A 17500-nucleotide genomic window follows, 5' to 3' on the forward strand; every position below is an offset into this window, starting at 1 on the left:
CATGTTCTGCAGCTTCATCTGAAATGAAAACTCTGTGACGGTGAAGGCGTTTGTGTTCTTCGTCTCTTTCTCGAATCCTGGCAGAAAATTGATGTTTTCACAGTTTCTGCTTCTAATTTTAGCAGCTTCTTTTTATGTCTTTGTCATAGTTTATGAGATAATAATCGGGGGAGGAGAAGTTCCCTCCTCGTCAGAGTCGATCCTTCGGGGAGAATGTTTTCCCTTTATGGCTCTTTGGTCCTGAACTGACCTTCTTTGTCTGCTTATTATGGGATAGAAAAGCTCTTATTCCCTAATCAAAACTTCATTATGCAGATTCTCGTGTGCAGTCTTTTAAACCCCACAGATAAAGATTTAATGATATGAAAACCACTTTACAGGTGATCCGGGGTGAGAAGCCATCTTCCTGTACGCCAACGACGAATCCGCGGCGGGTTTTTCGCCGCCGGGAGTCGAGAAAAACACGGCGCGGCGACAACGTTTGGTGTTTCCTGCATAATTAGATCGTTAAACGACGCCCAGAAGAAAGAGATCGGAGAATAAACAAGACCTTTGGTCTCGTCGGAAAGAAACGGGAGATAAGTACGTCGTAATCGTGAGATAAATATTAGAGAAAGAAAAAATACCTTTGTGAGGATGTTGTTTGATCGTTTTGATGTTTTTACAATGTTTACTTACGTAAAAAAGTTTTCTTTGTTGGTAAAATGGGTAACTTGTCAGTATTTTTATTTCCGTATATAATTAATCCGAAGTTTTCACGTGGAAAACTTCGGATTAATTATATACGGAAATAAAAATATAATATAGATTAATTTTCCTACAAAATAAGTATTACCCCTGAGGTCCAACAAGAAAGAAACACTTTGGAAAATAATAATAAAAAAAAAAAATCGCAAAATCCCCCCCCCCCCCGCAAAAAAAAACGTAATCGAAAAATCCGATTTTTTTTTACGCTCAAAAAGAAAAAAAGAAAAATCATTCTTTAAAAATGTTTATAAAAGAAAACGGAGAATAACATTTATTTTTTGACAGTGGCTCAAAAAAAATTTCTTTCAAAATTTTCCCGCCAAAAAAGTACAAAAACGAGGAAAAAATGTTTTTTTTTAAAACTTATAATTTATAAAAATGTTTTTTTTCTTTCTAAAAGACCAATAAAAACAGTAAAATCATATTTTTTTTACCGTTTTTCAAAGTAAATCGAGCTACTTTTTTCCAACTTGTCCTTCAGGGCTTCCGTACTTCCATGCTAACTCTGCATTGTCTTGTTTTCAAAGGTTTTCCATCATTTACGAAAAATCCACAATAAAACTGCGTCAAAGAAAAATCATTGTGTGTGTGTGTGTGTGTGTGTGTGTGTGTGCGTGTGCGTGTGCGTGTGCGTGCACTGACCGTCACGCCGCCGTCCGTCTGCGTCTCCGTGTACGTGAAGTTGCAGACCGCCCAGGCGAGGTAGTACGTGGACATGCGCGGCGTCCGGGCGAAGCGGTTGGTGACGGCGCCGTCGTCGCCCGGCGGCGAGCTGCTCTCCACGGGCATGTTGGAGAGAGAGGCGTACTGGCGGTCGTGGCGGAGGGCGAGCGAGAACGTGGCCTTGTACGCCGGCTCGTCAAAACACGGGAAGGCCTTCCGGGCGTGGATCGGACTGAACTGGGTCACGGCGAGGTAACTGTGTGTGGGGAAAGACACGGGAGACGTCACACAATATGTAAAAACACACACACACACACACACACACACACACACACACACACACACACACACACAATACGTAAAAACACAAACAAAACACACACACAATATGTAAAATCAGACAATATGTAAAAACACACACACAGAAACAAACATACAATACATAAAAAACACACACACACAATACGTAAAAACACAAACAAAACACACACACAATTTGTAAAATCAGACAATACGGAAAAACACACATAAAAACACAAACACGCGATACGTAAAAACACACACACACACACAATACGTAAAAACACATACATAAAACAAACACAATATGTAAAAAGACACACACACACACACAATATGTAGAAACACACACAATATGTAAAAACACACACACAATACGTAAAAACACATACATAAAACAAACACAATATGTAAAAAGACACACACACACACACAATATGTAGAAACACACACAATATGTAAAAACACACACAATACATGAAAAAACACACACAAAGACACACACAACCACACACACGTAAAAGCACACACACACACAGAAACACACACGCACACACAATACGTAAAAACACACACAATATGTATAAACACACATGTAAAAACACACAAACACACACAATATGTAAAAACACACACATAAACACACACACACGCGATACGTAAAAACACACACACACAATATGTAAAAACACACACAGACACACACACACAATATGTAAAAACACACATGCAATATGTAAAAACATACATAAAACACACACAATATGTAAAAACACACACACACAATATGTAAAAACACACACAAAACACAATACATGAAAAAACACACAAATCCATTTGCTGATGTTTTCTTTACGACAGAAGAAGAAAAATGGAAATGACATCATTTTCTGCTGCAATGTTTGACATTATACACACACACGCACACACACACACACACACACTGTGCAGGTATAGTTTTACACAGGAAGCTGATTCATCATCATCATCGTCTCTGTAAAAACATGTTTCAGTGTGTGTGTGTGTGTGTGTGTGTGTGTGTGCACGCGTGTGTGTGTGTGTGATCACATTTCATATTTCCCTTCTATTTAGGGAGCGAGGGAGGAGGAGGTAAGGAAGTAGGAGACTTGACTCCAGGATCAGAGACTGTTGCTGTTGTTTGGATCGATAATCCATCGATAACTGATCGATACGTTAGCGTCAGAAACACACTTTAACACGTGTGTGTGCGAGTGTGTGTGTCTGTGCCTGTGTGTGTGTGTGTGTGTGTGTGTGTGTCTGTGCCTGTGTGTGTGTGTAAAGAGAACAAATATGACTCAGACTCCTGTGAAGCAGCAGACGTCTGCGCTCATTAATATTTAACGTGTTAATCTGGTGACAAAGCACGCTAACGCTAACGCTAACGCTAAAGAAGTAAACAAACAAATAAACAGCTGTTTTTTTTCATAAATAAAATAAGGTGTTTTACTCGTTACTTTAAAGGAAGCTGGAAAATAAAGCGTCGTAAAACTCAAAAAACCCTAAAACCAATTCTGACACACACACAAACACACACACACACACACACACAGGTTTGTCCAGCTGGTCTTGTCAGGACTCTGCATTGACGTCCATTCTGTCTCATTAGGACCAGGTTTTGGTCCTCATGAGGACCACCAGTCCTGACCAGGTCAGTGTTTATGACACACACACACACACACAAAAAAAAAAAAAATACACTCACTCTCCCACACCAAAGCCCATAGAGAAAACCAGTGATTTTAGCTCACAGGGACACAGGGACGCTGCTGGTCTACCGCTGCCTCGTGTGGTCACTTTGTGTCACTAAAGTGCATCCAAATTCTGGTTTTCACTATGGGCTTTGGTGCTGGGAGAGTGAGCGCTCACACAGCAGAGTCAGTGCTGTGAGACTCTGCGGTTCGGGCGTAAGTGGAGAGGACGTGACAGAGATGTTATTTTACTGTTGGTAACACACACACACGTGCACACACGCGCACACACACACACACACGCACGCACACACACGTGCACACACGCGCACACACACACACACACGCACGCACACACACGCACACACACACACGTGCATATAATAATAAATGTATCAGCAGCACAGTCTGTTTCCCATCAGCACCGAGGGGAAGAAATCTGATGTGGAAACAACTCTGCAGCAGATGCTTATGGGAAATTCATAAGGAGGGAGGGAGCGGTGTGTGTGTGTGTGTGTGTGTGTGTGTCACACCCACGCATACACACACACACACATACTGTGTGTATATGTGTGTGTGTGTGTGAGTTAATCAATGTCGTGGATGTGAAGCTCTGACCTTTTCTGGTGGAACCACCTGCTGCTGCTGGAAAAATGATCCTGCGTGTGTGTGTGTGTGTGTGTGTGTGTGTGTGTGTGTGTGTGTGTGTGTGTGTGTGTGTCTCTGGAGAAGAACCTCACACTAAAGACCACTTAATTAGGGACATCTGCTCCAGATGAGGGGGGGTGAAGTGATGACCTCAGGCTGATTTTCTGTAACTCAACTCACTGTTTTTGTGTGTTTTTGTGTGTTTTTGTGCGAGTGTGTGTTTCTCCGTGTGTGTGTGTGTGTGTGTCAGCGTACCGCCGCTCCCGCTGCAGCGTGGCGTACGAGCTCCTGAAGAAGCCGAGCAGCTCGTCCTCGATGGCGGCGTCGAAGCTGACGTTCAGGCGGTAAACCCTCGCCGGCTTCATCTCGCGGTGCAGCGCCACCACGTACATCTGGTTGGCCGGGAAGGCGAAGTGGCGGTGGACGCGCATGACTCCGCCCCCCGGGCGGTTGTTGGGGCGACCGCCCACGCCTCCCTCCGCCGTCACCGACACCCGGTCGACCTGGAAGGAGAAAGAGGAAGAGGAGGAGTTAGACTGAAGGAGTACAACAAACAAACTTCTGACTTTAGAGAACTGACTGTGATTATGGTTGTTGTGTTGTTGCTTGTATCGTTGTAGTTGTTGTTCGTTGTTATCGGTTGTAGTGTTGTTGTCAGTTGCATTGTTGTTGTTTTCAGTTGTAGGCTTGTTGTTGGTGGTAGTGTTGTTGTTTGTAGTGTTGTTGTCAGTTGCAGTGTTGTTTGTAGTGTTGTTGTTGGTGGTTGCAGTGTTGTTGTTTGTAGTGTTGTTGGTTGTAGGTTGTTGTAGTGTGGTTGTTGGTTGTAGTCGTGTTGTTGTCAGTTGTAGTGTTGTTGGTTGTAGTTGTGTTGTAGGTTGTATCGTTTTTGTCGGTTGTAGTGCTGTTGTCGATTGTATCGTTGTTGTCGATTGTTGTGTTGTTCTAGGTGGTAGTGTTTTGTCGGTGGTAGTGTTGTTGTTTGTAGTGTTGTAGGTTGTATTGTTGTTGTCTGTTGTATCGTTGTTGTCGGTTGTAGTGTTGTTGTTTGTAGTGTTGTAAGTTGTATTGTTGTTTGTTGTAGTGTTGTTGTCGGTTGTAGTGTTGTTTGTAGTGTTGTAGGTTGTATTGTTGTTGTCGGTTGTATCGGTGTTGTTGGTTGTAGTGTTGTTGTTTGTAGTGTTGTAGGTTGTATTGTTGTTGTCGGTTGTAGTGTTGTTGTCGGTTGTATCGTTGTTGTCGGTTGTATCGTTGTCGGTTGTAGTGTTGTAGGTTGTATTGTTGTTGTCGGTTGTAGTGTTGTCGGTTGTAGTGTTGTTGTCGGTTGTATCGTTGTTGACGGTTGTAGGTTGTATCGTTGTTGTCTGTTGTAGTGTTGTATCGTTGTCTTTTGTAGTGTTGTCGGTTGTAGTGTTGTTGTAGGTTGTATCGTTGTTGACGGTTGTAGTGTTGTATCGCTGTTGTCTGTTGTAGTGTTGTATCGTTGTTGTCTGTTGTAGTGTTGTCGGTTGTAGTGTTGTTGTAGGTTGTATCGTTGTTGACGGTTGTAGTGTTGTATCGTTGTTGTCTGTTGTAGTGTTGTCAGTTGTAGTGTTGTTGTAGGTTGTATCGTTGTTGACGGTTGTAGTGTTGTATCGTTGTTGTCTGTTGTAGTGTTGTATCGTTGTTGTCTGTTGTAGTGTTGTAGTGTTGTTGTAGGTTGTATCGTTGTTGACGGTTGTAGTGTTGTCGTTTGTAGTGTTGTTGTCAGTTGTAGTGTTGTAGTGTTGTTGTGTTGTTGTGGTTAATGTAAATAAACAACCAAAACCACAAATAACGACAACACCGCTGGACTAAGAATCAGTGGAAACGGCCGCAGGGCATGATGGGAAATCACATGGCAGCCGTGGTAACTATGTGGAGGTCTGAGGCTGTGTGTGTGTGTGTGCGTGCGTTGCGCGCGAGTGTGTGTGTTGCGCGCGTGCGTGTGTGAGTGTGTGTCTTTGATGAATGAGTGATCGATACACACACAGTGTGCTGACACACCGAGAGGAAACGCCGCGGATTAAAAGTCCGTCTTTCAAGTCTTTTTTCTGGTGAGTCAGCGAACGCCTCGCCAAAGCTGCGCGACGCCTTTAAATGTCCCCCTTCAGCCGAGACACAAACACACACACACACACACACACACACAGAGTAAAAAAGGCCCCCTTTAATTGTGCTGTTTGTCAGTCGGTCGGCTGGTTTTGATTTGCCCGACACTGTTGTGCGAGAGTGCGAGTACAACGCCATAAATATTGTTTTTGATGGTGTTTTGCTCTCAGAGGACGACGGAGTCCATCGACAAATACATTTTCACAGAGGAAACAAACGTCGCTTCGGGTGAAAAAAAAACAAGACGAAAGGAACCGAGTCAAGAGACGGAACTATGTTAAGAATGAACTGATATTTATACTCTCCCACACCAAACTCACTCACTCTCCCACACCAAAGCCCATAGAGTAAACCAGTGATTTTAACATCACAGTTCACAGGAGTTGTTGATCCACTGCTGCCTCCATCACTAAGTTCACGTCTTATTTTGTTAATTCGGCTTTTAAAAACCTTCATTTGGATTAACTTTAGTGACACAAAGTGACCACACGAGGCAGCAGTAGACCAGCAGCTCCTGTGTCCCTGTGAGCTAAAATCACTGGTTTTCTCTATGGACTTTGGTGTGGGAGAATAAGAAGTTTACAAAATGACAAAATGTTCAATGTACGATAGTCTACGATATCGTAAGCACGTTCACGTCTTTATCTCAATGTTAGACAGACTTTAGAAACCCACTCACTCTCCCACACCAAAGCCCATAGAGAGAATCGGTGATTTTCTGGTCTACTGCTGCCTCGTGTGGTCACTTTGTGTCACTGATTTTAATCCGAATGAAGCCGAATTTAACAAAATAAGACATTGTAACTCAGTGATGGAGGCAGCAGTGGATCAACAACTCCTGTGAACTCCTGTGTCTCTGTGATGTTAAAATCACTGGTTTTCTCTATGGACTTTGGTGTGGGAGAGTGAGTGGTTTATAAACGTCTGTCTAACAGTGAAATAAAGACGTGAACGCGTTCTTACGACGTCGTAGATTATCGTGCATTGAACATTTTGTCATTTTGTAAACTTCTTACTCTCCCACACCAAAGCCCATAGAGAAAATCAATGATTTTTAGCTCACGGTAACACAGGAGCTGATGGTCTACTGCTGCCTCGTGTGGTCACTTTGTGTCACTAAAGTAAGTCCAAATGTAGGTTTTTAAAGGCCGAGTTTTACAAAATAACATATTTAAAGTTGGTGATGGAGGCAGCAGTGGATCAACAACTCCTGTGAACTCCTGTGTCTCTGTGATGTTAAAATCGCTGGTTTACTCTGTGGACTTTGGTGTGGGAGAGTGAGTGGTTTACAAAGTCTGTGTAACAGTGAAATAAAGACGTGAATTATCGTGCATTGAACATTTTGTCATTTCGTACACTTCTTATTTTGCCCACACCAAAGCCCATAGAGAAAATCGGTGATTTTTAGCTCACGGTGGACACAGGAGCTGATGGTCTACCGCTGCCTCGTGTGGTCACTTTGTGTCACTGAAGTATATCCGAATGAAGCCGAATTCTTTAAAAGACGATATTGTAAGTCAGTGATGGAGGCAGCAGTGGATCAACAACTCCTGTGAACTCGTGTGTCTCTGCGATGTTAAAAATCGCTGATTTTCTCTATGGACTTTGGTGTGGGAGAGTGAGTGACTTTGGTGTGGGAGAGTTCTCAGATTTTAAGTGGTTCTTAAGTTGCTCAGGTTCTCAGCAGGTTCACGAACCGTGACAATGTTTTCAGATCTTCCTATTTCTTATTCTTCTTATTTTTTTTAAACCGCTATTTCTTTAGTTTGTTTGTTTATGTTTTGGCATCATCACCCGCGCCGACGTAACGTTCCCATCTTCACGTTGAATTAAGCGTTAAAATACCTCCGCAGAGCCGACTGACACCTCTTTATTCACAGCGCGCTCGCACACACACACAAACAGGCGCCGCCGCGGAGGGTTGTTTTTAATTGGCCTCTGCCCAAATTAGACAGAATCCTCGCCGACTCGCGTTAGGCCGAGATGACCGAGGCCTGAAGAATCCCGACGCTCGGGCGTTTTCTCCGAGGCGAGAGCTTGTCCAAAAAAATTGGGCTGAGGCGGCAACTTTGACTGTTAATTAGCCTCGTTAAGGAAAAACCTCCGAGGCCAAATCTGGAAATAAACATTCCTTTGTTTGAGAGCGTTTTTCCCCCGACACACACACACACACACACACACACACACACACACACACACACACACACACACACACACACACACACACACACACACACACACACACACACACACACACACACACACACACTCTTGTACTTGCTGCATACTGAGGACCGGGTAAAAGAGCTGACAAAGTGAGGACCAGCATTTCCACTTTATAAATCAACACAATTACAAATATCTACTTATATATAAAATTTGACCCAAAATGTCTGGTCCAAAATATGAAAAAAAAATTTGACCCAAAATTTGACAAAAACGTCATACTATACTGTCATCCAAAATTTGAAAAAAAAATTGACCCAAAATTTGAAAAAAAAAATTGATGCAAAATTTTTGGTCCAAAATTTAAAAAAAAAAATTGGACCCAAAATGGTTGGTCCAAAATTTGTAAAAAGGCATTACCCAAAATGTTTGGTCGAAAATTTGACGCAAAATGTTTGGTCGAAAATTTGAAGAAGAAAAAAATGGACCCAAAATGTTTGGTCAAAAATTTGAAAAAAAAATTGATGCAAAATTTTTGGTCCAAAATTTGAAGAAAAAAAATTGGACCCAAAATGTTTGGTCCAAATATTTGAAAAAAAAAAATTGGACCCAAAATGTTTGGTCCAAAATTTGAAAAAAAATTGGACCCAAAATGTTTGGTCCAAATATTTGAAAAAAAAAAATTGGACCCAAAATGTTTGGTCCAAAATTTGAAGAAAAAAAATTGGACCCAAAATGTTTGGTCCAAAATCTGAAAAAAAATTACGCAAAATGTTTGGTCCAAAATTTGACAAAAAAACTTATACTATATCGTCCAAAATTTGATTTTTTTTTTTTTTGACAAACAGAGTATAGCATGTTATAGCAACCTAAGGAAGTGATTTCACTGAAAACAAAGTGAGGACCGGCCAAAATGTCCTCACTCCGTAAAAATGTCCTCACTTTGTTGGTTAAAAACCCTCACTGGTCCTCAGTATGGCGCAAGTACAAGAACACACACACACACACACACACACACACACACACACACACACACACACACTCGGTTTGGGAAAAGAGTTTTCGGGGGAAAGAACCGACGACTGCATAACTCTTTTTGCACTTTCTACAGGTGATTAAGAAGCATAATAACATCATCATCATCATTAGAAGGTGATTAAATGAGCAGTTGATTGTTTTATCTCGCTGAGAGTTTTCAAACCTCACCTCACACCAAACCCCATTGAGAAAATAAGCCATTTTAGCTCCACAGGGGACACAGGAGGCAGCAGTGGATCAACAACTCCTGTGAACTCCTGTGTCTCTGTGATGTTAAAATCACCGGTTTTCTCTATGGGGTTTGGTGCGGGAGAGTGAGTGGTTTATAAACTTCAGTTTACACAAGGAAAAGTCTGTGTAACAGTGAGTCTACGTCAATAAATCCTCTACATCGACAAGACCTCTACGTCACCAAGTCCTCTACGTCAAAAAGTCCTCTACGTCAACAAGTTCCCTACGTCAACAAGTTCCCTACGTCAACAAGTTCCCTACGTCAACAAGACCTCTACGTCAACAAGTCCTCTGCGTCAACAAGAACTCTACGTCGACAAGTCCTCTACGTCAACAAGTCCTCTACGTCCACACGTTCTCTACGTCAACAAGACCTCTACGTCAACAAGTCCTCTACATCAACAAGTCCTCTACGACAACAAGTCCTCTGCATCAACAAGACCTCTACGTCAACAAGTCCTCTACGTCAACAAGACCTCTACGTCAACAAGTCCTCTACGTCCACACGTTCTCTACGTCAACAAGACCTCTACGTCAACAAGTCCTCTAGGTCAACAAGTTCCCTACGTCGACAAGTCCTCTACGTCAACAAGACCTCTACGTCAACAAGTCCTCTACATCCTCTACGTCAACACGTCCTCTACGTCAACGAGTCCTCTACGTCAACAAGTCCTCTACGTCACCAAGTTCTCTACGTCAACAAGTTCCCCACGTCAACAAGTTCCCTACGTCAACAAGTCCTCTGCGTCAATAAGAACTCTACGTCGACAAGTCCCCTACGTCAACAAGTCCTCTACGTCAACAAGTCCTCTACGTCAACAAGTTCTCTACGTCAACAAGACCTCTACGTCAACAAGACCTTTACGTCAACAAGTCCTCTACGTCAACAAGTCCTCTACGTCAACAAGTTCTCTACGTCAACAAGTCCTCTACGTCAACAAGTCCTCTACGTCAACAAGACCTCTACGTCAACAAGTCCTCTGCGTCAATAAGAACTCTACGTCGACAAGTCCTCTACGTCGACAAGTCCTCTACGTCAACAAGTCCTCTACGTCAACAAGACCTCTACGTCAACAAGACCTTTACGTCAACAAGTCCTCTACGTCAACAAGTTCTCTACGTCAACAAGTCCTCTACGTCAACAAGTCCTCTACGTCAACAAGACCTCTAGGTCAACAAGACCTTTACGTCAACAAGTCCTCTACGTCAACAAGTCCTCTACGTCACCAAATTCTCTGCGTCAACAAGTCCTCTACGTCAACAAGTTCTCTACGTCAACAAGAACTCTACGTCAACAAGACCTTTACGTCAACAGGTCCTCTACGTCACCAAATTCTCTGCGTCAACAAGTCCTCTACGTCAACAAGTCCTCTACGTCAACAAGTCCTCTACGTCAACAAGTTCTCTGCGTCAACAACATCTTAAAATCGATCCGTTTTCAAATCCGAGAACACGTCGATCAGACGCGGTTACAAAGAAAACAAAGCTAGCAAACCAGTCAGGGACAAACTGACGACATCTCGCAAGCCTTCGTAGTGCAACGATGATCAAACGTGTCGAGGAACGACGCCCGAATCCGTCTTAAGGAGTTCCGTCGTCAACGTCACGGAGACTACCCAAGATTCGCCAGATTGGCCCCAAACTCCCTCGGGTTCTTACGGGACTACGTACCTCGAGTCGATCGGTGTGCAGGACAATGAAGCGCGTGGCGTTGACGCACTCCAGCTCGATGCTAACGTCCCCAGAGAAGGTGAAGTTGTCCATGTTGACGGCCAGCCGCAGGTCGTAGTGACGCGGCCTCACCGAGCCGGGCAGCCGCGAGTTCCTCCACGGCTGAACCGCTGCCGCCGCCTCCTCCTCGCCGCGCTCCCCCGTCCTCTCCCCTCTGCTGCCGTTCGCCCTCGCCGACCCTCCGGAACCCCTGGAGCCCGACTCGCCGGCCGCTCCCTGCCCGCCGCCGCCACCGCCACCGCCGCACTCCTCGAAGCGTACGCTGAGCACCACGGCCACCGCCGTGACCACGATGAGCGTGAGGATGGACAGCGCGAAGCCCAGCACCAGACGCTTGTGCACCGTGATGTGGCGCTCCGTGGTCCGCGGGCGCACCGCCACCGAGTCGGCCCACTGGTCCGAGAGGCCGCGGCCGTTGCGCATGGCGCCGGGGCTGCTGTCGTTGAGACCCATTCGGGGCGTCGAGCGTCACTTTTAACAACGGGGGAAGGTCCGCGGAGACGGAGACGGGTTCCGGCTCAAATCGAGGATCGCTCCGTTCGGGTGTTTCATTCGTTTTTTTTCACCCAGGTTCAGATTCCGCTCCGGGTTTTCAGTGCTGCCGAAAAAAAACCTCCCCCCGGGAGGGTCGACTTACAGCTGCGAAAACATGAACTCTGACCTCGCCGCCGCCGCCACCGCCGCCGGACGTCCTTCAAGCTCCGCCGTGTTACATTTCAGGAAACAAGCGCTGGCGATCGAGCGAGGGCGAAGTGCGTTGTTTGGTGTTAGCGGCGGAGGAAAGGAAGGAAAAAAATCAATGCAGCGTGGCTGGTTTTCAAGAGGAGGAGGAGGAGGAAGAGGAGGAGGAGGAGGTGTGCTGATGCACAGCGAGCGTAGCATCCACAGAGGACGACGATCCTCGACCCTGAACTCCGCGAGGTCTTAAACGAACCCGGCGGACGATCGTAAAGTTGATTTCTTTCGAGTTCGGCAACGGCTCCGGCGGCTCCGATAAATTAATCCCCAGCTCGGTCGTTTTACGGGATTCTTCTTCTTCTTCTTCTTCTTCTTCTACTTATAATTGTTTGTCGTTATTGTTGTTGTGTGGGAAATTAAAACCGCACACAGATCATCACGAGGGTCAGGGTTTAGAGCCGCTGATGCACCGCGAAGGTTAGGATTAGATTTACGACAACAAAATTGGGGGATTGAGTTGTTTTACAACTCGGCAAAAATAAATCTCAGCTCCAGAAAAAAAAATGTTAAGTCAAATTTTCTTAAAATACGAAAAAAAATTTTGGACCCTTTCCGTCTCGTGCACACGGGGATCACACGTTAATAATCTCGAGAAACCAGCTGATCATGAACAGAATCCGGTTAACGGGCTCAGTCAGTCCGGTTCCTGTGACGGGATGATCCCGGTGAAGACCCGCCGGAACTCCTCCGCTGCCCGCGGTAACTTCTCCTCCTCCTCCTCCGCGCTCTCCCGGTGCTCAGTCCCGGGATGAGCGGCGCGTGTCCCGGTCACAGCCGCGGGAAAAAAAAAGAAATAAAAAAAAGAAGCCACATCCACACCCGGGACCGGTCCGTGCACGTGCACGTGAACGTCACAAACATCCGTTTAAAGCGGCTTCGGTGACAGGTTATCGATCCGCGATCGAGTCACGGCGATCGGCGTGATTTTCCTCCGGTAAATCCTCTCGTGCGCGCGTGCGTGTTTGTGTGTGTGTCAGTCCGGTAAAAGACGCGCCGTCATGCGGATTATCCCGGGTTAGCGGCACGCGACAGCTCCTCCAGCTTCTTCTCCTCCTCCGGTTTGATCCTCCTCAACTTTTCAGCTGCGCGAGGAGGAGACGACGATGATGATGATGATGATGAAGATGAAGCTGTGATGCTGCACAGTGACGATGAAGAGGATGATGATGATGAAGCTCCGCTGTTATTATTCTCTCCATCCACCGATGAAGAAGAGGAGGAGGACGGAGGTGTGTGTGTGTGTGTGTGTGCGTGCGTGTGTCCTCGTGGCTCCGGATCGGCGGCGCGTTCGTGTGTGAGCATGAGCTCAAGCCGCGAGAGAGAGAGAGGGAGCGCGCGCATCATTGTCATCTATTGTTTTTTTTTGTTTTAATAGAATAAATGTAATAATGATGGATGATGATGTGACACACACACACACACACACACGCACACACACACACTAAAGCAGAGGTCCGTGGACCACCTGTGGTCCTTCACTTAACACAGAATTATAACGATTATATTTTTTATACATAAAAACGTTTTTCATTAAATCATAAATCACTTTTTGTGCTAAACAAATATTGACTTTATTTTTGACGTCACTTGATCGCCCCCTGCTGGTCCCCAGAGGAGAAGCTCAGTGACCCTGAGGTCATGGAAATGTGATTACTGTTCATGTCAATAAAGTTTGTTTTGTAGATATTATTTCATCACAATATTTAAGTCACAATATTAAGGTCCTGATACTAGATCAGCATGATATTTAAGTCACAATACGATATCACATTATTATCACCATATTAAGGTCATGATACGATATCACAATATCATCACGATGTTTAAGTCATGACACGATATCTCAATATTATCAGTCATGATACGATATCTCAATATTATCACGATGTTTAAGTCATGACACGATATCTCAATATTATCAGTCATGATACGATATCTCAATATTATCACGATATTGAAGTCATGAAACAATATCACAATATTTAAGCCATGATATGATATCACATTATCACGATATTTAAGTCATGATATGATATTGTCATGATACGATATCACAATATCATCACGATATTTAAGTCATGATATTATCACAATATTTAAGTCATGACACGATATCTCAATATTATCAGTCATGATACGATATCACAAAATGATCACGATATTTAAGTCATGATACGATATCTCAATGTTATCACGATATTTAAGTCATGATACGATATCACAAAATGATCACGATATTTAAGTCATGACACGATATCTCAATATTATCAGTCATCATACGATATCACATTATCACGATATTCAAGTCCCGATATCACGATATTGAAGTCATGATACGATATCACAAAATGATCACGATATTTTAGTCATCATATGATACCACAAAATGATCACGATATTTAAGTCATGATACGATATCACAAAATTATCACGATATTTAAGTCATGACACGATATCACAATATCCTCACGATATTTAAGTCATGATTCGATATCACAAAATGATCACGATATTTAAGTCATGATACGATATCACAAAATTGTCACGATATTTAAGTCATGATACAATATCTCAATATTATCAGTCATGATACGATATCTCAATATTATCACGATATTGAAGTCATGAAACAATATCACAATATTTAAGTCATGTTATGATATCACATTATCACGATAATTAAGTCATGATATGATATTGTCATGATACGATATCACAATATCATCACGATATTTAAGTCATGATATTATCACAATATTTAAGTCATGACACGATATCTCAATATTATCAGTCATGATACGATATCACAAAATGATCACGATATTTAAGTCATGATACGATATCTCAATATTATCACGATATTTAAGTCATGATACGATATCACAAAATGATCACGATATTTAAGTCATGACACGATATCTCAATATTATCAGTCATCATACGATATCACATTATCACGATATTCAAGTCCCGATATCACGATATTGAAGTCATGATACGATATCACAAAATGATCACGATATTTTAGTCATCATACGATACCACAAAATGATCACGATATTTAAGTCATGATACGATATCACAAAATTATCACGATATTTAAGTCATGACACGATATCACAATATCCTCACGATATTTAAGTCATGATACGATATCACAAAATGATCACGATATTTAAGTCATGATACGATATCACAAAATTGTCACGATATTTAAGTCATGATACGATATCTCAATATTATCAGTCATGATACGATATCTCAATATTATCACGATATTGAAGTCATGAAACAATATCACAATATTTAAGTCATGATATGATATCACATTATCACGATATTTAAGTCATGATATGATATTGTCATGATACGATATCACAATATCATCACGATATTTAAGTCATGATATTATCACAATATTTAAGTCATGACACGATATCTCAATATCATCAGTCATGATACGATATCACAAAATGATCACGATATTTAAGTCATGACACGATATCTCAATATTATCAGTCATGATACGATATCACAAAATGATCACGATATTTAAGTCATGACACGATATCTCAATATTATCAGTCATCATACGATATCACATTATCACGATATTCAAGTCCCGATATCCCGATATTTAAGTCATGATACGATATCACAAAATAATCACGATATTTTAGTCATCATACGATATCACAAAATGATCACGATATTTAAGTCATGATACGATATCACAAAATGATCACGATATTTAAGTCATGACACGATATCACAATATCATCACGATATTTAAGTCATGATACGATATCACAAAATGATCACGTTATTTAAGTCATGATACGATATCACAATATCACGATATTGAAGTCATGACACGATATCTCAATATTATCAGTCATGATACGATATCACAAAATGATCACGATATTTAAGTCATGACACGATATCTCAATATTATCAGTCATCATACGATATCACATTATCACGATATTCAAGTCCCGATATCCCGATATTTAAGTCATGATACGATATCACAAAATGATCACGATATTTTAGTCATCATACGATATCACAAAATGATCACGATATTTAAGTCATGACACGATATCACAATATCATCACGATATTTAAGTCATGATACGATATCACAAAATGATCACGTTATTTAAGTCATGATACGATATCACAATATCACGATATTGAAGTCATGACACGATATCACAATAGTATCACGACATTGAAGTCATGATATGATATCACAAAATTATCACGATATTTAAGTCATGACACGATATCACAATATCATCACGATATTTAAGTCATGATACGATATCACAAAATTGTCACGATATTTAAGTCATGATACGATATCACAATATCATCACGATATTTAAGTCATGATACGATATCACAAAATTGTCACGATATTTAAGTCATGATACGATATCACAATATCATCACGATATTTAAGTCATGATACGATATCACAAAATTATCACGATATTTAAGTCATGATACGATCTTACAAAATTGTCACGATATTTAAGTCATGATACGATATCACAAAATTATCACGATATTTAAGTCATGATACGATATCACAATATCACGATATTGAAGTCATGACACGATATCACAATAGTATCACGATATTGAAGTCATGATACGATATCACAAAATTATCACGATATTTAAGTCATGACACGGAGCTTTAGTTGTATGGGATGTTGTTGGACACAGAACGCGATAAAAAAAAGTAGCATTTAGCTTCAGCGAGCGCGACGTAAACAACAGTGTGTGTGTGTGTGTGTGTGTGTGTGTGTGTGTGTGTGACAGATGGGCAGGAACACACCAGTCGCTGTAAAGTTAATGGCTCATGTGAGAGCCAATCAAAAGCTTGGCAGCGTCTGTCAATCAAACATCTGTCTGCGTTCATGAGCTCTGACGTACGTCGGTGTCACCTTGGTAACGGCGCGGCGACGCGATATAGCGACGATATAAACGCAACGACACATTAAAAACTCATAGCATAGCATATTGTCGATGATATGTATCTTAAATAGCTTGATAATATCGTTTTGTGACATTACTATTGTGAAGATGTCATATAGTGACTTAAATATCGTGACTTGAATATCATAATATCGTATTGCGACTTCAATATCGTGATATCGTATTGCGACTTCAATATCGTGATATCGTATTGTGACTTCAATATCGTGATATTGTGACTTAAATGTGATATCGCATTTTGTCTAAAATATTGTGATATCTTATTGTGACTTAAATTTTGTGGTATTGAGACTAAAATATCATGATATCGTATCGTATATAAAGATCATGATAACATTGAATCGTGACTTATACACTGTGATATTGTGACTTGAATATCATGATATTGT

General features: G+C 42.0%; 1 protein-coding gene across 1 annotated transcript in view; it reads right to left on the reverse strand.

Annotated features, from left to right (window-relative positions):
• The window catches only part of LOC310938685 (thyrotropin-releasing hormone-degrading ectoenzyme-like), a gene marked incomplete at both ends in the record, with an annotated part of 98331 nt that extends 86518 nt beyond the window's left edge, over window positions 1–11813 (reverse strand). The window contains 3 exons of the mRNA XM_083903246.1: window positions 1390–1666; window positions 4323–4570; window positions 11301–11813. Of these exons, the coding sequence (XP_083759372.1) occupies window positions 1390–1666; window positions 4323–4570; window positions 11301–11813 (1038 nt within the window). The remainder of the gene's footprint in view (window positions 1–1389; window positions 1667–4322; window positions 4571–11300) is intronic.
• Window positions 11814–17500: the final 5687 nt, after the last annotated feature.

The sequence above is a fragment of the Microchirus variegatus genome (genome assembly GCF_963457635.1).
Source record: "Microchirus variegatus genome assembly, chromosome: 16".
NCBI classification, from domain to species: domain Eukaryota; kingdom Metazoa; phylum Chordata; class Actinopteri; order Pleuronectiformes; family Soleidae; genus Microchirus; species Microchirus variegatus.